We start from the raw sequence: 21,543 nt of genomic DNA on the forward strand, positions 1-21,543 counted from the left end.
CAAAGGGGAAACTAGGTTGGAGTATCTTGTATTTTTATGCTATACATATAGAAAGTGAAGTTACTGTTAAAGATTTTGAGGTGATTATAAATGCAAAACTTGAATTCAAAAAACACATTGATGAGATAATACTCTCCAACAAAATAATGAGTTGTAAAGTGTTAAGAATTTTTGTTGTAAAAGAAAACTAATGATATAAATGCCCCACAAGTGCAAATCTTTTAGTACAGCACAAATCGGTAATTTCAATAATTAATGCTGTATTGCAAAATAGTTCAGGAAATGTTGGCCTTTGGTTTTGGTTCATAATCTTTGAATGTAGGTCCTTGGGATGGAATATATTTCACAAGCAGAAATTCTTGCATTTGCTAAGATTCTTTTCAGGGATGCCAGGGTTATGGTTACCAAAGTTGTTAAGCTGAAAGGTGAATGGGTATATGTCTCAATTGATTACTGTTCAGAATGTGATGGATAAATTGCATTGTATAATGCTGATGAGCAAAACATTGCTTGCTTTGACATACCATGTATGACCTGTGATTAATTCCAGTTGAATTTTGATACATCATACAATTGATCAACAACTAGTAACAACAAATGAGGTAATGAAGATGAAGCAAGATTGTGCATGGATTTAGGAGAGAAGATAGTGTGAGAAATCAGAAGATAATAGAAAAATATAAAATTATGAAGGGAATTGTTAGGAAAGTAAATGAGTACTAAGAAAATATGAAAATATGGTGGGGATGGTTTGAAAGAGTAAGAGTAACTAACAGATGAGATACATATGAAAAGAAATATGAATGCCAGAGGTAAGATGAAACATAAGAGGTAGAATTTAGAACAGAATGAGAGAGCACATAGCTGAAAGGGAAATGAGAATCTGCTCCAATTTATCAGGGTCAATTTACATCAGAAAAAATCTCTAATGGTTGGGTCAATCCTTTTTAGCTGAAATTTTGGTTTGTCATAAAGTTGTAGGATTTAATGTATTAATTTCAGATTGGGCACCATAATGTTTGGTTTGGTTGCAATCTACTTTGTAGCTGTGAGCTTTGCTGAGACAGTGAAGAGTTCTGCACCTTTATTTACAGTCTTAATTGCCTGGTTTGTCCTTGGTAAGTTAGAATTTTTTGAGTACATGTTATAAAATTTAAACTGATATTGTCTTAACATACCCTTTTGCTTTAGATTAACATATAAACTTAAATCTTGTTTGGCTGGAAGCAAAACCACAAGTAAAGGAATCCTTGATATATGTAATATTGTGCAAGGTTGGTTTATTACAGTGAATTCTTATGGGGAAGAGATGTCCTGATTTATTGGTTACATTTCAACCGTGTTTCTTTAAGATATTTTTTTTTTAGTCTTATGCTTGTTACTGATACTCATTAAAGACAATAACAATGAGGAAGCATCTTTAGCTGAAAGGTAAATCATATTTTTAAGTTGTAGAGAAATGGATAAGGAATGGCATAGAACTTTGCATTGATTGATAAACTTTTTCGTTAGGATGGTAGCAAGAATGTATAGCAAGTTTAATTTTTCCACATCATTAGCAGTTATGTACAGAATGGTTAAATTTTCTTGATTTCCATAAAAACAGAACGGTCTCTAGGGCTATTTACATGAACATATAGATATTGTCTAATGTCTTTTATTGTTAATTTTTCTCTCAAATTCACTACAGTGATTATGCATATCACTACATTTTGTTCACCCTTTTTCTGTTTTTGTGACATATATATATATATATATATATGACAATCAGTTTTTCATCCCCTGGGGTAGTGTTGCTTACATACAACACAAGAATCTCATATCATTTATTTTGATTTGCTGTGTCAGGCTGCTGCTTATTGTCCTTCAAGGAGAGTCTGCCATCAGTTGGGGATACTTTTCCCTGCAGTCATGTGACATATGTCAGAGTGCATTAGTTTATCAAAATGAATTGTACAGTTTAATTGTTTGCTTTGTAAAACAGAGAATTAAAAGAATTCCTGAGTTAATGCATCTCTGATGGTCATAAAAACACCTTTGATACCATTGAGTGCTTTGTAAAACAGAGAATTAAAGGAATTACAGAAAGAATATAGGTCCAATGATCATAAAAGGACGTTTGATACCATTAAAAAGGTAATCATAGTTACAAATGTGAAAAGAATTACTTTTACTGGTAAAATCCCTGGACAATTGTTACTTCAAAAAAGGTAAGATACTGGGAAAGGTGCCATCGCTACCTCAAGGGTAGGCAGTTTTGATACCTGCCTCTTTCTCTACCCATTGAAGCATTGGAACTCTCTACCTTCTCATGTCCTTCTCAGTAACTATAACCTAGCGTATTTCAAAAGACAGGTTTTTCACATCCTTAGAAATTCGTAAATATTTTCCCTTGTCTTTCTTTTTCCATTTCATAATTCTCTCAGTATTTCAATTAAGGCCTGGCATTGATGTTGGATAAATGACGGAAAAAGATCAGATCTATCAGAAAGGTTAGGATTTTAGGAGGGGTGCACTTGCTATTGTTTAAGAATCACTTATTTGCAAAAGAGTTAGTTGGATCCTTATTCATGTTTGTATTTAATGCCATTGCTTCAGCATATTTTACCTTGAAAACGGAATTTTTTTTAATGGGTTACATACTGATTGATGTAGAAATAGATATGTACATTGTAAGATTTATGGAATTACACGTTGAGTGTTTAATGGTTCAAGAGTACAAGCGTAACTCTTAATTGAACAGTGAATGTTGAATAGGGTAGAATAGTATGGCATTTCTTTACATAATTTGTTTAGCTTTTTAGAATTGAGCACCCATATAGGGAAGATGTAACCTATTGTAGATGAGAGGTTTGTGACCTTTTTTTATTTCACTAAAAACTATGGTTGTATTTATTAAAAGGAAAAATGATCTTAATGAAGAGCTTGGTTCTTTGTTTTCTTCATGACTGAGGTAGTAGGTATGAGCATTAGACAGAAGTAGTCATTAGGAGAATTATGTAGGAGCCTCTGTGAACAGTACATTAGACTTGCCTTCTGCCAGTGGCCTCTTAAGGGTGAGGCACTAAAGGCTATGAGGTGACATTGGAGTTTTGTTATGGAGACTTTTGCTGTGGCCACCCCTTTGAGGGAGTTCCTGTTGGAATAGGCATCAGAGATATAGATAGTATTTAAAAAGATATAGATTGAGAAAGGGAGGATGAGGGATAGTGTAAAAACAGAAGGTTAATAGGAGAAAGGATATTAAGACTAACTTAGCTTGAACATGACAAAAAGTAAGTTTCCTAACACATAGTTTGCCAAATAAGTGTAAGCACTACTTTAACAGTCTTAGATAGGGACAATAGTATTTCCTTGAGTGGTTCCTGTTTGCAGCTTACTTCCTATACAGTTACTCTAAGGGTAGATGTGTGTGTGTGTGTGTGTGTGTTAGGGGGGGGGGGTGGCAAGATCTACTATAAGCCTTTTTTTTAATCTTACATTTAAGGCCTGGCCTCAGTAAGGGCTTTTGTCTTTGACTAGAACTTTCTATGTAAAAATACACCACTGGTCCATTGCCATTGCCATCTCTCACTTTACCTCCAGCACCCATTAGGTGTCTTCCCCCTATCAGTTACTGCTCTAGTTCAATCCAGTGCTAATTAGCTGGGATGTACTTTATCCTAAGTTAAGCAGCTGTAGTGTGTTTTGTGATGAGTTAATTGGTTCTATTTTGTCTCAGGTTGATTATTTGTGGTAGACTTGTTGGTTTAACTAGGTGGGGTGCACCTTGTTGCTGTATTATCAAAGAACAGTCATACAAAGAACTTACCAATCCTTATATGGAGTACTGCTTTCATGTCAGGGATGGCTTTAACTCTGTATACTTACTTAATAGAAATGAGTCATAAACAGTCCAAGTTATGCGTTCTCCCAATATGATCAGTTGATATTTTTATGCTTTGTTATAGATTCTCTTTCTCTCATACATAGATATTACATGAGTTTCTTTTCCCACAAGCTGGCTGTTTGCAAGCCTATACCATTAGTTAGGTACTTCACAAAGTGCAGTGTTGTATAATTACTTTGTGGCCCATGGTTAGATTAAGGGTGAGCCATAGCTTTCTCTTTAAAAAAAGCTTTGTACTCCCATAAAAATTCTTTAACTGTTCTCACTTTTTCTCTTTAGTTGTGTTTTCTTTGTTATTTAAAGGAAAGCCTTGTTCATGACTTCTGTCCCTGACTGTTTGTCTTATGCGATATATATTTTAGTTCAAGAAATTCTTCAGCAAATGTTTTAAGAATTTCTGTATAGTTATTGATATTTAATGAAGTGATGGTCAGCAAATGAAAAGGTTTAGGAAGTTTCTCCATGTCTATTTTGTTTGTTGGGAATTTTGCTATTGATGCAGATGTTGATACTTATTTTGCCAGTATAATCATGATTGAGCTGTGAGACGATTACTTATCTAGGTTTCACTGAATTGTATTTGTCCTGAATATTGATTTAATGATATAGGAAGAGTTGCATGTTTAGTTTAAGCATTTACCTAATTGAAACCTCTTTCTTATTTGATAAAGTTAGTGTCTTTGTGGATATAATCATTGAATGAGTGATTTGTTGAATTATGATACATTTCCCATTTACCAAAGACCTTCTACCTTGAATTTTTGTTATGTTGTATTTTCTGTCTAAAGAATCTTAAAAGTGAATGAAACCTCATGTTCTCAGGTGAACGGACTGGTGCATTTGTGTTCTTTTCATTGATCCCTGTCATGCTTGGGTTAGCTCTGTGCTCAAGCAATGAGCTTTCATTCAGCATGATCGGATTCATTTGTGCCTTGACGACTAACTTGTGTGAGTGTGTGCAGAGTGTGGTGTCCAAGTCACTGCTCTCCAACAAAGCCTACATCTACAAGTGAGTTTGTGAGTTTGTTGGCCACATCAGTTTACTGACCTTTGGTAAGTACATTTATCCCTTAGATTACCAGTAAGATTATGAGAAGTGCCAGGTGGACAGTTTCAAAAACTTGGTGGATAATACATAGATTTTTCTTTAGAAGACCTGAAAGTTTTGTTGAATGGTTGGAATGCTAGAAGGAGAATATGAATATTTAGATTTTGGTAAAAAAATTTGAAATTATTGTAAGTGGTCTGTTTGAAAGTTTAATGTAGTAGAATAATGAATAAGTTCCTGTAAAGTAATTACTGTCATATTTTATCAGTAAAGTGCTATTTGATGTGGTAATATGCAGCCTTTTTGTACCCTGTATGTACTAGATGAAATACTAAAGACAGTAAAAGTAAAAGTGAATAAAAAAAGCCGAGTATATTTTTCAAAATATTTTCTGTGTTGTCTCCATTTTGAACTTTGCTCAGTTGGACATTGTTGTGTATCACCTACACAGACTTGTGTTGAGAATTGTTTTTCTGCTATATAACTCTTGCAGTACACAAGATAGAAAAGTCATTGGAACTTTAGTAAGTGTATCTTATGAACTCCTGAGAGTGATAGCATAATGTTTGATCTGTTAATTGGTAACTCAGATATATGATTACAATACCTTAATCACCTCTATCTGATGATATCAGAAAAGTGTGATAGCAATCATAGTTTAATTGAGAATGCTGACCAGGATTTGCATGAATGATCAGAGCATGTGGAGAAGATGAGTGAAGAAATATTGACTAAGGGGAATCTGCTTATTAGAAGTGGAGGGAGCAAGGAGGAAGGTAAGACTGAGAAGGAGATGGAAGGATGGAGTGAAGGAGTCTTTGGGATGAATTAGGAAGGTTAGATGCATGCATTAGATGGAATTGATTGGACTGCTGTGGTGTTTTAGGGAAGGGATGACGTGCTAAGGTTACACTGAACCAGGCCATACGAAGTGGTCAACATATACCATGGAGTAGTCTGGGGGAAGGCTGTGGATGGTTGGCTCTAGTTTTAGTACAGTATACATGACAGTGGGAGAACAAACTTGTGGGAAGGAGGGCATTAGTCATTTGTTCCTGGAATGAATGCACTAAGATTATAAAACAATATGTTATAAAGAAATGCCTTGATTACTTTGGACTGGTAATTTTAATGTTCCATCTGCTTTCCTGATAAATGTGAGGTCCCATCACTCTTGATTGAATTACAGTGTGACAGTTTCATCACATATCACAATTTTTGGAGGATATGATCATGTCTCAGTTGCTAGGCACTGCCTAAGAGTGTCTTCCCATATGTCACTGATTATTTTTCTTGGTCTATAGCTTAATTTTTGCCCTTCAGGCATGAGAGAAGGAGGTATTATACAGGTTAGTGTTGATGCCATAGCTAAAATTACCCTTTTTCTGAGTTTGGAGAGTGTTTGCAAGAAATTTGAGAGTAAATGTGATTAAAAGCAAGGTTTTAGCAGTGAAAAGACATGCGTTATTTTGATTTTGAATGGAGAGAACTTGGAGGAAATGAAGCATTTTAGATACCTGGGAGTGGATATGGCAGTGAATGGAAGCATTGGAGCTGAAGTGTGCCAAAGGGTGGGTGAGTGGGCAAAGATCTTGGATGCATTGAGGAATGTGCAAAAAAAAGAGGTCAGTGTCTCTAAGGGCAAAGATGGGTATGTTTGAGGTTATAGTAGTACTGTCAGTGCTGTATGGATTGTAAGGTATGGGTCTTAGACAAAAATATTTTGGAAATTAAGTGTTTGAGGACATTATATGGTGTAAGGAAGATTAACTTTATGAGAAATGATAGGGTAATAAAGAGGAGTATGTATGAGAGAGCTGAAGAGGGTGTGCTGAAATGTCTGGAAATATGGAAAGAATGAGTGAGGAAAGGTTAGGACAGAATGAAAGATACTTTGAAGGCTTGGGAACTAAACTTGCAGGAGGGTGTGAGGCATGCAAGGGATTGAGCGAGGTGGTTTATATGGGACATTGTGCTTGTTAATGGGCTTAACCAAGGAATATGAAATGCATAGAGAAAACCATGGAAAAGCTTGTGGTGCCTGGTTTTCCATGCATTATTCATGACAGCTAGAGAGAGTATGTGAGTGAATGAGGCCATTTCTTTTTCTTTGTTTCTGGCACTACCTTGTTAATCCAGGAATGAACATAAATCTCATTTGAGAGGTTAGACGGAAAAAAAAAAAAAGGACACCATTCTCATTGTGGACTTACTGTCTGAATGATGCGATTATGTGTGATTTTTCTCCCCCAATCCCATACCAAATAGTCTAGGTCTGGGAGGTTATAATCTAGTTTAGGAGTACGTAGAGTTTTCTCTTAAAACTTTGAATATGTCCCTATCCTGACATTGCACACCATTTACACTATATATTGTTGGTTTGTAGAAATGCTCTTAAACCAGAACATGTATAGTTTTTTCATCCTTCCTAATAACAGTATGATTTCAGGAGTAATACCTTCTTAGTTTTTGTATAGCTATTATATCTGATGATTCACTTTACTATTTTCTAGAACTAGTCAGACAATTTGACTTTAATCTGAACACATGCTCAGAAGTGTTATGTCACTTAATTCCTTAAAATTTGTATAAAAGTTTTTTGAACTATAGAGTTTTATATTGTTCATGGTTAATTACTTTTCCACTTTTCCACAGCCCAGCAGAGCTACAGTTCTATCCCAACTTAGCAGCTGTCCTGTTGCAGCTTCCTACTTGGTACTTCTTAGTAGACTTTGATAAAATGTACAGACAGCTAGATAGCAACCTGCTCACTGCCATTATTCTTGATGGTGTGTCTTTTCATGGCCAGACAATCACTGCATATGTATTGATGTCCTATGTTAATCCTGTTACATATAGGTAAGTAGTATTTATTTTGTTCAAGATACTTAGAAGTGAATTCAGCTTACTCTACTGTCATGTACACACCCATGCTACACTTTGAGATTACCTAATTCAGCATGCAACTCCACAAACTGGTGTACTCCTTGATTCATTGTTTTCCATCACTTGGCCGTTCATCTGACTGCTATTCTTTTTGTTTTGAACTAATGTCACTTTCTTGATCATGTTTTTTGTATGCATTCTTTTTGTTTCACTAGATACATTTAGCCAGTAAATGATGTGCTCATAAAGAGGAAGTGTAACGCACAAAATTACAATTAGGTTAGTGCACATATTTACAGATGCACCCTGACTTACTATGGTTTGATCTACGGTTTTTTTACTATATGATGATGCGATATTCAACACTTTATTATAAAATAGGCTTTGTGTTAGATGATTTTGTCCAATTGTAGGCAATGATGTTCAGTAGGTTAGACGTTTAGTATTGAATGTACATATTAAATGTGTTTTTGACTTAGGTTATTCAGCTTAAGATGGGTTTATCAGGACGTAACCTTAAGTCGAGGATCATCTGTACTGAAAAAACTGTTTTATAATGTTGATATCTTTCTTAAACTTGTTCTTTAACATTTTAAATCAAAATCAGCATATTTCTGAAAGGATAAGTTTCAACTAACACTTTTACAAAAGTTTGGACATTTTCATCTGAATATGGTATCAAAATACTCTTCTAGAGCATTCCATCACAAATTAATACTGCATTTAGGATTCCTTTCTGTGATACCAATGGTGTTAGGGTACATAGTAGAATTATGTTGTCATTATAATCATGATTCCTAGTGAGCTGCACAGTACACATTTCCAAGACATGACCGCTGACATGAATATTTTAGGCTGCTTATTAGGAATTAGATAGATGGTAAGTAATAGTTAATGAGTGCATACATTTATAAAGACATCTCAAACTGTGGTTGCTAGTCAACAGTGTCAGTAAGTTATGTATTTTGATTAAACATGGTGTAATTACTAATTTTAACATAACATTATCTTTATCTTTTTCAGAGATAGGCAAATCATGCATGCTTGTCTGTTCATATGTCCCTCACAAACATTAATTTCTGCTATCTAATCTAATGAACTCATGTAAGATTTTGATTAAAATTTGTAGATTACTTATTACATTGATTTTAGGTGGTTTAAAGATGGGACAAAGTGCTCATCCATGAATATATCTGAGTAATGTACCAGACTTGAGTTACTGATTGATAGATTTCCTAGATCATGCTGACTTCAATCAACTCAGCAACATTGGTAGCCTATTGGTCGTGATTAGTTGATAGGGCTTTTAGTTATCTACCATAGGTTTGATAAATAGTTTAGGTGACGGTTTATTGATATTAGATAAAAGTATTTTTTTTTATTTTCTAACACAATGTCAAATTATTACAGTGTTGCCAACACAACCAAGAGGGCTTGCTTGATCTGGTTGTCAGTTCTCCTGTTTGGCAACCCAGTCACACTCTGGAGTGGTATAGGGACAGCAGTAGTGATTGCTGGAGTTCTGCTGTATAGTAAGGCTCGTGAAGTTGATGCACGTAGAAGGGAACAGTTTTCTATCACTCAGGAAAAAATGAATATCATTAGATAAAATTCAGTTTTATGTATAGTATTTATTAATAGTACCTAGTACTTAGTAGTTTATATTGTTTTTAAATAATAAATGCTATTTGTTGATAGCCATGGTACCTAATTTTAGGATTTTTGAAACCATGAATATCAAAGAAAATAAATATCTTTAAAGAATGGCTTCATTTTAGATATTTTAGCAAAAACATCTGATTTTTACTTAAATCACAAAGAAATTTTAAGTGTGTATTGTAATGCAAGTATTGTTTACTATACAGTGTGTTTGGTCCAGAGTAACTGTTGTTTTGATACCAGATATATCCTTAATTTTTTCTGTCTAGAGCATTGTCAAATTGTGTTTTACAGGTTTCCAGTTTTAAAGCTGTTTTAAGAAATATAACCATTGTTGCACTTCTTAGTCGGTATTACACTTGACTTTTTTTGAATTTTATGTTTGTGTTATGCTGTTGGTTCTTCTTGAAGGCTTAAGACTTTTGAGACAACATATTTACATATTTCGTTGAGGTTCTAGAATAATTTCTTTTGAGATAGGTTTTTTTTGTATTTCCAGGTTGACAAGGATTGATGCCATTAGAAGCATCTGTAATTAGCAGTTTCAAAATTACAAGAATAGTTCCCTTGTTGATATTCCACTTGCATGAGATGCTGACTGAATCTGTGTTCAGATATGGGAGTATTTCATCTTTATGGCTACCTCACTTATGTGGGAATGGTAATATACTTGCAGTATAAGCTCATGCAGGCAGAGTTCATTTACACTGGGACCATAGGTCATAAAGTGTTGTGATGTGTGTGCATTTATGTCCAGAAAAAGTAGGGCAGTTGATGAGTAGTAAGTACAAGGTGTCTTTCTTTTTATGGTTTTTGAATCATAGGTATGAGGGGTCTTGAGAAATGCTGAAATGGTGTTTGTAGTACTTTTGTGATGGATGATATCCAGAGTGTAAGTGGGAGATTGTGACCTGTGTTTATCTGAGAAGTGTTGTTTTTAAAGGGTATATGCATGGTGGGTTGGAGTTTAAGATTGAGTAAGGAGGTAGGTTGTTCAGTGCATGTGAGGTTATATCAGTGTGTGATTGTTGTGTGTGTTATATTTGTAGGGGGTGGGGGGAACTGAGTAGAGATTATTGAAGTGTGAAGTAAGCTTTTTATTTGTACTTGGGGGTTAGCAGTTAGTTATAGAATGGTTTGGATGGGAGGGGTTTAGTGCTGTTTAATAGAATTATTGTTTACATTTATTATACTTGAATTGCCATTTCTTGCATTAGCAAGGTAGTGCTAGGAAACAGACAAAAAAGGACACATCCACTCGCATACGCATACATAAACATATATGCATATACGTATACATACATACACACTCATATACACATGTACATTTTCATACTTACTTGCCTTTGTCCCTTCCCAGCGCCACCCTGTCCCACAGGAAACAGCATTGCCACTCCCTGCATTAGCAAGGTAGTGCCAGAAAACATACAAAAAAAGGCCACATCCGTTAACATCCATACATAGGCTATGTGTAATGCACGGAAACCACAGCTACCTCTCTGCATCCAGACCCCACAGACCTTTCCATGGTTTACCCCAAACATTTCACATGCCCTGGATCAGTCCATTGATGGCGTGTTGACACCATTATACCACATAGTTCCAATTCACTCTATTCCGTGCATGCCTTTCACCCTCTTCCATGTTCAGATTCCAATCGCATAGCGGCTGGTGACATCACAAGGCTGTGCTCCAAGCTAGAACAGGAATAGGAGACCCTTTGGGATAGGAAGTTCTTGAAGGATGGGAATGTAGTCCATGGCATCCTAGTATTCTCTCTTTTAATGTAGACAGGAGGCTTCTACAGATGGATTCCATCTGGTCCTCCTTATGCCCATAGTGTCACTATATGCAGGTGGAACCCGGCAGCACCTCTGCTAACAGATCCTCTCCAGCCTTGATAAATATAACTTTTTAGAATAACACATACACTGAAATAACCTTTCAATATAACACTGATACACTAAACACATACACTGAAATAATCGGACAAGCACTAAACAACCTTACTCCCAGTCATAAACTCCTACCCACTAGATACACAGCTATCAGAAACTACACTCCCCAGACAAACATGAGTCACTCTCCCATCTACATTTTGGACATCATCCATCATTACAACACTAAAAGCATCATTTTACCATATACCAAAACCCTTCATGCCCACAATGTATTTACCATAAAGAAAACACCGAGCACTTACGACTTAGTTTTCCTACATTTTTTGCACATAGACACATGCAACATCACAACTTTTAATGACATGGCCTCCGTTGGCAGATGTGTCCAGCTTCCTGAGTGCTACAGAAGCATTATTATGATAGAAGGGACTCATGGGCTAGGAAGTAATTAATAAGGGTATATTTTTGTTCATACATTTTCGCCATTTCCCTTGTTAGCGAGGTAGAGTTAAGAGCAAAGGACTGAGCCTTAGAGGGAATATCCTCACTTGGGCCCCCTTCTCTTTTCCTTCTTTTGGAAAAATTAAAACGGGTGGGGAGGATTTCCAGCCCTCCACTCCCTCCCCTCATAGTCACCTTCTGTAACACGGAGGGAATACGTGGGAAGTATTTTTTCTTCCCCAATCTCCAGGGAAAAAAGATAATTATAATTTTAATAATAATTATGATAATAATAATAATAATGATGATGATAATAATATATACATTATTATTATTATTATTATTATTGTTATTATTATTATTATTATTATTATTATTATTATTATTATTATTATTATACTTTATTGCCGTTTCCCATGTCAGCAAGGTAGCGCCAGGAAACAGATGAAGAATGGCCCTATTCACTCACACACACACACACATATATATATATATATATATATGTAAATGCCCATACATGCCTTGAAGAAAGTGTGGAAGTTGAGAACATTATCTCCGAAAGCAAAAATGGCTACGTTTGAAGGAATAGTGGTTCCAACAATGTTGTATGGTTGCGAGGCGTGGGCTATGGATAGAGTTGTGCGCAGGAGGGTGGATGTGCTGGAAATGAGATGTTTGAGGACAATATGTGGGGTGAGGTGGTTTGATCGAGTAAGTAATGTAAGGGTAAGAGAGATGTGTGGAAATAAAAAGAGCGTGGTTGAGAGAGCAGAAGAGGGTGTTTTGAAATGGTTTGGGCACATGGAGAGAATGAGTGAGGAAAGATTGACCAAGAGGATATATATGTCGGAGGTGGAGGGAACGAGGAGAAGTGGGAGACCAAATTGGAGGTGGAAAGATTGAGTGAAAAAGATTTTGAGTGATCGGGGCCTGAACGTGCAGGAGGGTGAAAGGCGGGCAAGGAATAGAGTGAATTGGATCGATGTGGTATACCGGGGTTGGCGTACTGTCAGTGGATTGAATCAGGGCATATGAAGTGTCTGGGGTAAAACATGGAAAGTTCTGTGGGGCCTGGATGTGGAAAGGGAGCTGTGGTTTCTGGCATTATTGCATGAAAGCTAGAGACTGAGTATGAACGAATGGGGCCTTTGTTGTCTTTTCCTAGTGCTACCTCGCACTCATGAGGGGGGAGGGGGATCTTATTCCATGTGTGGCGAGGTGGCGATGGGAATGAATAAAGGCAGACAGTGTGAATTGTGTGCATGTGTATATATGTATGTGTCTGTGTGTGTATATATATGTTTACATTGAGATGTATGGGTATGTATATTTGCGTGTGTGGACGTGTATGTATATACATGTGTATGGGGGTGGGTTGGGCCATTTCTTTCATCTGTTTCCTTGCGCTACCTCGCAAACGCGGGAGACAGCGACAAAGCAAAATAATAATAATAATAAAACATGCACGTATACATATCAGCATGTACATATATATATATATATATATATACATACACATACACAGACCTATACATATATACACAAGTACATATTCATTCTTGCTTGCCTTCATCCATTCCTGTTGCTACTCCAACCCACAGGAAGCAGCATCGTTACCCCCACTTCAGTAAGTCCAACAATTCAGTTTCTCCTAAGGGCTGGTTGAGAAAATAGGTACCTGACTTAAGCTGAACCTAATATTTCTTCTTTCCACAAGAGCCTGTTGTCTCAAATCTCTTCTTGATACTACCTCTCTAAGGCAGGAAAAGATGAGCAGGTATAATGGAAGAATGTACAGATCTTACAAATTTTTTATTTATAGTGGACATGAATTCTCAAAAGTTAAGTTTAATCTGATTGGGTAAGAAACAGTCATTGTCTAAGAAACATTCCAGCAACATTACCTTATGTTGTGTGCATATTACTAGTGTGTAATTATGTATTATATTTAGATACTTAACTAATTAACATTACTGAGACAGTATTTTTTGTTATAGTGTGGTTTCTTTCTTTATGCTATAATTATTACTTTGGATCATTTACACAAAGTTTTGTTATATCCAGCTGCTCCCACACCACCCATACTCAAGTATAATTCTTTCTTCCACAAGAATGATTCTTTCTCTACAAGACATTCCTTTCAGTCAGGTGACATGTGAATTATATCTGCTTTGCAGGCTTAAGCTTATCAATAAAGCTTTTGATGTGTTAAGATAATGACAGGGCATTTGCTCAATGAATGTTTGAAATTAAAAACAACCAGTAGCTGATGATTGTTCTCCTTCATGAAGGCACCCAGATGCATTTGGCTTTATGAGGTATCTTCATGTAATTATTCACCCCCACCAAAGGACTGCACTGCAAGTGCATAAATTTTTTGTTCCTTTCTTGGTCTTTACAGGTATGAGTTGACTGGTGTCTTACTATTTAAAATACTAGTGCTTGGTTGCTCGCTTTCAACACACCAAATTTTCGGTGTGTTACAGTGTGAGCTGGTTATTCACAGTTAAGTTAGATGAAATTCACACTTCAAATTCATATTTAAAATAGTTTAAACAGATGAATAAGTAGTTCAATTGAAGGTAATGATTATTATGTCTCAGTTTTCTTTGCTTTCTCTAGGAAGCTGGATTAAAGAGTTTCTAACTGATAAAAAGTTCATTGTGATAGTAGATGGAACCATGTCAGGAAGATGTTCTGTTTGGGGTACCACAGGGAACAGTATTAGCTTTTGTACCCTTTATTTTGAGGATACCAGACTTTACTAGTAAAGTGAAAGAAAAGAATTGAATGCGCTGAAGACATCACAGTAAGCAAAATTATTGGGCCAGCAATGAACAAAAGGCTAAAATGGGATGATGACATGAACCAGACTAAGAGGAATTGAGAACCAGATTAGTGATTGGCCACAATGTGCTGATGAAAAAATATACCAAATCAGTGGAATCCTTTTTCATTGGAGAACCATACAAGGAAAGTCTCAGCAGAAATGGAGTAAAACAGCAGTGAAAACACATCAGTGGAATTCTTTTTCATTGGAGAACCATATAAGGAAAGTCTTGGTAGAAATGGGGGTAAAACAGCAGTGAAAACACAAAATATGATTGAGACAAAGAAAGGACCTTGGAAATCAGGATTAATATTGCTCTGAATGAAAAATTAAGCAGCAAATTGAATGAGTACACAAAGACCAGAAACCAGCCGAAGGCAAATTAGGGAATAGTTAGTCTTTGGAAGATAATATGAATAATCTTTTGATAATTATGCCAGGACCAGTTTCTATTGAATTATGCCAGTACCGGTTTCTACAAAAGAATCCTTACATTATCCACGATCTTTCTAAAGGCTTCTGCAACCCAAGGATGCACTATTTCCAGTAGCAGGGAAATGTATACTTCTTTGGAGTTAGAAGCTTTTTGATGAGACTGTATTCCCAACGATACAGCCTTGCCAAAGGTGACTTTTCACTCGATGTGTAACCTTGAGCAGATGGAGTCAGTTAACACCTTGGAAAATAACCTTCATTTTGTGTTTTTATAATTAACCAAGGAACAACTTCTGTAGAAGATTCCTGGTGTTACTCAGGACCTTTTTAAAGGCTCCTGCAGCTCAGTGCTGCACTGCTTCCAGTTGCAGGGAAATATAAAGTCCTTTGATGCAAATGTACTCCTGAGTCCCAATGATAGAGCTTCACCAAAGATGACTTTTCACATGTGGTGTAACCTCATGCAGGTGGTGTCTGGTAAGATAAGGAAAATAATATAGAAATACATGAAGCCTAATATGTGAGAATTATGATATCAAAGTTCATTATGTTTGAACACACAAGGACAAACAAAACAGTCCAGTCAACATCAGAGAAACATCTCCCAATGAGAAAATGAGAGATGGGGCAAACTTTGATTATTTTGGGACAATTAGAACAGAGAGAGCCAAACGCATACAAGTTGATGTAGCAATATATGCACATCACATAATAAGCTAGATAGAAAGCAGGTAGTGAAGATGAGCCACTATTAAGTTGTAAATACAGTAGATTTAGTATCATTTCAGACCACCAAAGATCAAGCAAAATGGCTTCAAAGGAATATCGATGAAGCCTGAAGAAATATCAAAGGTATTGGATAAGCCAGATCCAGTGATCATTTGGACATGATGATCATATGAAAAGGTCACTTTAACTGACGTTTTCTTGAATTACAAGAAAGAGGAGTAAATTATGGATGCAGATACATGTACAGTGAAAGGAATAATAATTCAGCATATGAAAGAGAACGGTTCCAAAGATTAATGAATCTTTGGGAGTCATTCAGTCCTGTACAAGTAAACCACAGAGTGATTATGGGAAACAGTGAGATAATAAGTGACATGATACTGTTTTCAGATGTAAAAGTGAATAATACAGACTTATCAGATCACATTATCGTGGAAATCAGTACATTAGTGTGGAAATAAATGGATATGAATGAGATAGTGAATAATACAGACCTGTCAGTCACGTTATCTTTCAAAAGGTAAAGGTGCATAGGATTATCTTCACGTTAGGATGTTTTACCACGTCCTATTATCGATGTTCATTGCGAGTCATGAAATGGCCAAGTTTTTGGAATCTTTGAGGTTTAGCCATCAATCATTGTTCAGTTTGTCTTCCAGATTAGCTCATCTCTCATACCAAAGGCATATGCAGTTGTCTCATGATCATGTTCCAATCCATCTTTTATATATTAGCAAGCAGGGGTCTTATGCTTTCAATAGATTTTTTTAAAGGTCAGTGGAACTGTGAAGTTTATATAAAAAGTTATTCTATCATTTACATTAACATCCCTTGGTTGAGATTATTTTTTGGTGCTGCCTTTGTATGTAGATTATCAGTCTCGTGCAACTTCTCTTACTTGCTTTGTGTAAGATGTTATCAATTTACCATGTAGTTCTCAAACTCTTATTGGCTGTGATTTCACTGAGAATACCAGCACTTTTAGCAGCTCAACTTATAATAAAAAGGAAAGCTTGTCTAGTCCATGTGAATCTGATTCTTTCGTAAGTATGTGCAGTAATATTAACTGTGCTGTAGCACACATGAAAAAGAGAATCATATAGATTTTTTTGTTATCTATATGAATGCCATATACAGGCAGGGGAATGGTGTGTAGTAACTTTTATTTCACACCTTAATTGATAGCCATATGAGTTGCTGTGAGCAGTTCCTGTCAGTTGTCGAAGAATGCATTCATGCACTTCAGGTTAGTGCATCCTATTTTTTGCTTTGAATATTCATCACTATTTTGATTACCTTCTTGGTTTTATTAGGGTATATGTATTTTCTGTGCATGCGGACAACATATGAACTCCATGTGTGTGTTGCACTGGATTTCTCTAGTTATGGAGACCATTGCTGTGGCCACCCCCTTGAGGGAGTTCCAGGAGGGAACAGGCTTCAGAGATATAGATAGAATAGATAGATAGCTTTCAACATTTGTAGCTGTTGAGATGATTAGTATTTCTTTATAGGGTTTTAGATTTTATCTTGAATTATATTATTAGCTTTACTGCCATTATTATTTTGAAATTATGGTAGAAAATATAATTCCAAATAAATCCTAGAATTAAGGATCTTTCATGATACATTTGTTGATAACTTTGTTGATGTATTATACTGTGTGGTCTAGTTATATATTAAGAACATATTTATAAAGTAATATGACTCAGTTGTCAGAAATGAAACTTTTTCGTGCATCTAAGATTATTATTAACATTATTAACACATCAACATATGAGGGTTTTTTTTCATGCTTCATATAAGGAGCTATATGTTTCTGCTTTCATTTTGTATCACGAGTGTGCATTATTACTGGGATTTGCCAAAGTAGTTTCATATTGCCTTTGTTATCTCTAATTTTCTGCAGTTCTGGCAGTATGGTTGATAAGAATTACTTTCATCATTGAGAATATGATAGAAATGTGTTCATAATCTGATAATGGTATGTTTGCTTATGTTCACTTTATGTAATAGTTACCACCTCATGTAGTTAGTGAAAGTGCTCCCCGTACCTCCTTCATTTTTCTTCATAGTGTGTTTGCTTTTTCAAATGATTGAAGCTTGAAAGTGTTGGACTGATGGTTTCTGTTCCGTTATTCAAGAAACCTTTGTGTTTTAAGTAAACATCTAAAATCAGTCCAAGAGCTTTAATAAGCTTGCTTTTGTTAATACTTTTCTCCCTATACAGAAAACCAAAATATCCAGGCCCTTGTAGCAACCCTCTGTGTAGCATTAGGATCTTATTTGAGACATCAGTCAGTTGAAAAGTTGGATTTTTTTCTTTTTTTACAAAATTTCAAAATTGAACTTTGAAAGGCTTATTCAGTAACTTGAGTAGGCCATTGGTCACTTACCCCACTGTTAAGAACAGGCCATGGTCTCCATTAGACTGAGATACAAGTTTGGCACCACATTACAGTGTATCAGGGTGCCTGCAGAATTTTAGGACATCTCTTGGTTACTCAGAATTTTGACCAGTATTTAGACATTGTCGGTTCATTACGTTTATTTTGATTGTTTCATGAACCAGCTTACATCATACAAACATATCCCTATGCCAAAAACTTATCAAGTTCAAAATTCATATGCATTAGGTGGGGCCCCAGTACCCACATTCCTTCCCTATAAATGTCTTTCTACTTTGCATGTATGTGGAGATTATGTTGTTCAGTGCTTTATCCATAGATCCAGGTATCAAATTAGTGAAATTATTATGTTTTCTTCATTGTTATCATTAATGATGTTGAAACGTGTGTGTACATAGAAAGTCAGCAGTGATGCATATGGCTCTAGTTGTGTAAAATTCTTAGATATCATTTTCTGTTGTCATGAGGTGAATGTCTGCCCAAGAGCCAATGAAGAGTTCCTATTTTCAAGGCATCACTGTTAAAGGTTGTAATGTGTGTAACTACTGGTTTGATTTACCTTATAATAATTGTAGAAATGTAAGGATTGCATTCTGATATACGGTCTGGCACATTAAGTAATAGATATATAGTATACATAAAGAAAGGAGAGAGAATGAGATGCTTAAAGGCTTAAAGAATATATTGAAAAAAGTAAAAATTTTTCATAATGTTTTTAATATGGTGTACCGCAAAATCAGAAGTGCTGGTGTTGATATTGAAAATGTAGAATTGTGAAAGTTTTGTGTTGTTGTCATAAAGGTACAGAAATTGGCATGTTAAATTTGGAGTCTATAATGAATCCATTAGTTTTGGAAACAGGTGAAGGGAAGTAGCTCAGGAAAATAGGAACCCATGTGTTTTTGTCTCTGTATTATCAGTAACTCCATTCATGTTCACAAGGAGTGGATCAGGTGCATAAAGGCAAAAATGCCTTGCTTTACAAAAATTAATGTTGCAGAAGTAGGCCCCTCAACCCCAATCTTCATCATTGGTAAGCGGCAGGAATGTCCTATTTCCTGGGTTAACTTACTGCCTTTCTTTTATTGTTCATTGTGTACATTTTTTTTTTAAACTCTTTTACAAGATACTGATGAGGGCATGAAGTCGTTGCAAAAAAATTTATATTGTCATTTTCTTGATTTTATTGATGCTTTTGTAGATGGGCGAGGATAATTGTAATTTTTTGGAGGTATTGCTCAGAATTCCTATTTTTTGGGAGACTTTTTCATAAATTTGCCAACTTCAGATTGAAATCGTCTTACTCTGATGTTCAGGACACCATAGTTTAGGGGTGTTACTCAGCATCTTTAATTTGAAGGCTGTGTTTGATTCTGAGGCCCAGTAAGGTATTACTTTCTGTGGTTTGCTCAAGATTGAAAACAGGTATGTTAATCTCCATTCAGAAATATTGCTTCTCAGGAGACCTGATAGAATGTCACATTTATGTGGTGAGAGGTGCATTAAGTTTGTAGTTTTTAGCTTGTATGATTCATTTATTCATTTCATATAACTGACCATATTCTTTGGTTCAGATTACATAGCCTAAGTCCAACATATTAAACTACATGAATAGTTATTATTATTCATTTGTAATTGCCCCAGATAACCTTTCTTGAAAGGGTCCTGATGTTGTTTTAGGAACTTCCGTAGCTCCAAAGCTGGATTACTTATAGTAGCAGGGAAATGTGGGCTCTTTGGAGAGAGAATTTCTTTGATAAAACTGAACTCCCTTCTATTAACGGATAATAATACAGCCTTGCCATAGGTGAATTTTTATACATTGTATAACTGAAGTGAGGTAAAGTCCAGGAACATCTATTGTTATCATTATTACTTTTTTCTGATTTTTTTTTGCCATTTCCAGTTTTAGTAAGAAAGCACCAGGACCAGATGAAGAAATGACCTCATTTGCATATATCCACTCTCTAACTTTGTGTAATTCACCAAAACCATAGCCCTCTATCCACAATCAGGCCCCACAAGCCTTACCATGGTTTTCCCCAACTGCTTCATATGCCTTAGTTCAGCCCATTGACAGCATGCTGTTCCTTGTAAATGACACCACCCAAGTTCGCTTCCTCCTTTGCATGCCTCTCACCTTCCTGCATGTTCAGGCTCAAGCCTTCAAAGCATCTTTCACTCCATCCTTTCACCTCCTCCCTGGTTTTCCCCTTTTCCTTGTTCCTTCCTCTTTAGACATGTATACCATCATGATTATCTTTTCCTCACTCATCCTCTCCATATATCCAAACTATTTCAACACACCCTCTTCTACCCTTTGAAATATACTCCTTTTACGACCACATCTCTTTCTTACCTTATCATTTCATATTTGATCAACCCTCCTCACACTACATGTCCTCAAACATTTCATTTCCAACATATTGATTGTATTCTGTACATTTTTGTCTGAAGACCCATGGCTTGCATCCATATAGTACCGATGGGCCTACTGTACCATCAGATATACCCATCTTTGCCCTGGAAGACAGTGAACTCACTTTCCAAACAATCTGCAGTGCACCCAAAGTCTCCCCCACCCCCTCCCTCAACCACCTTATGGCTCACTTCAGCTCTAATGGTTCCATTTGCTGCCTTATCCACTCCCAGGTTAGATCTAAAACATTCCACTTTCTTCAAGTTCTCTCCAATGAAATTCATACTCCAAAGAGCCTGTCTTCTTTTCCTTTATTCAGATTTTCACAGAACTTCCTCCTTTCACACACACTCCCAAACTCAGGCATCATTGGCATTAACTGACTGCCTACATGAGGTTCAGTCACCAATGAAAATTCATCTTTGGGGAGGCTGTATCTCTGGAAGCAGTTTTGTCAAAGAAAACCTCACTCCAAAGGAGTCCATCATTTCCTTGCTACCAAATGTAGAACATCCTGAGTCTGCATGAAACTCTGGGTAACACTAGGGCACTCGCTTAAAATGGAGTCCTGAGGAAGTTACAAATTAATGAATAGAAGTGTGTTTTGATTATCTGTTAAACTTCAGTTAGTTGACAATTAAATTTTTTTTTATAAATCTTCTATTTGAAAGTTAGTTTTTTGTGTATTTGCACAAATTTGTTTCTTACATAACAGCACAAATTGTAATTGATTATAAAAGGAATTATTTCTCAAATAAAATCTTAAATTGTAAATTGTTTTTATATTTTGGCTTACTATGAAAAGTAATGCCATAGAGCCAAGTTATCAGCAATACAATTGAATATATGCTTCCACATTTACAGTCCCAAAAAAGTTCAAGAGTTTTCCACAGTAGTT

The 21,543-nt window shown here is 35.8% G+C and overlaps 1 protein-coding gene across 2 annotated transcripts in view; it reads left to right on the forward strand.

Moving 5' to 3' along the window:
- The window catches only part of LOC139746184 (solute carrier family 35 member E2A-like), a 36,327-nt gene that overhangs the window by 6,850 nt on the left and 7,934 nt on the right, over positions 1 to 21,543 (forward strand). The window contains exons 5-8 of one of the 2 annotated variants that reach the window (XR_011712096.1): positions 1,003 to 1,118; positions 4,712 to 4,898; positions 7,593 to 7,796; positions 9,234 to 9,355. Coding sequence is in view for 1 of the 2 variants with exons in the window: in XM_071657103.1 (XP_071513204.1) it covers positions 1,003 to 1,118; positions 4,712 to 4,898; positions 7,593 to 7,796; positions 9,234 to 9,432 (706 nt within the window). In the remaining variant the exon portion in view is untranslated. Of the gene's footprint in view, positions 1 to 1,002; positions 1,119 to 4,711; positions 4,899 to 7,592; positions 7,797 to 9,233; positions 21,420 to 21,543 lie in introns of those variants that run through there. The other variant, XM_071657103.1, reaches the window with a different exon arrangement.

The sequence above is a fragment of the Panulirus ornatus genome, chromosome 64 (genome assembly GCF_036320965.1).
Source record: "Panulirus ornatus isolate Po-2019 chromosome 64, ASM3632096v1, whole genome shotgun sequence".
In the NCBI taxonomy this organism is placed as follows: domain Eukaryota; kingdom Metazoa; phylum Arthropoda; class Malacostraca; order Decapoda; family Palinuridae; genus Panulirus; species Panulirus ornatus.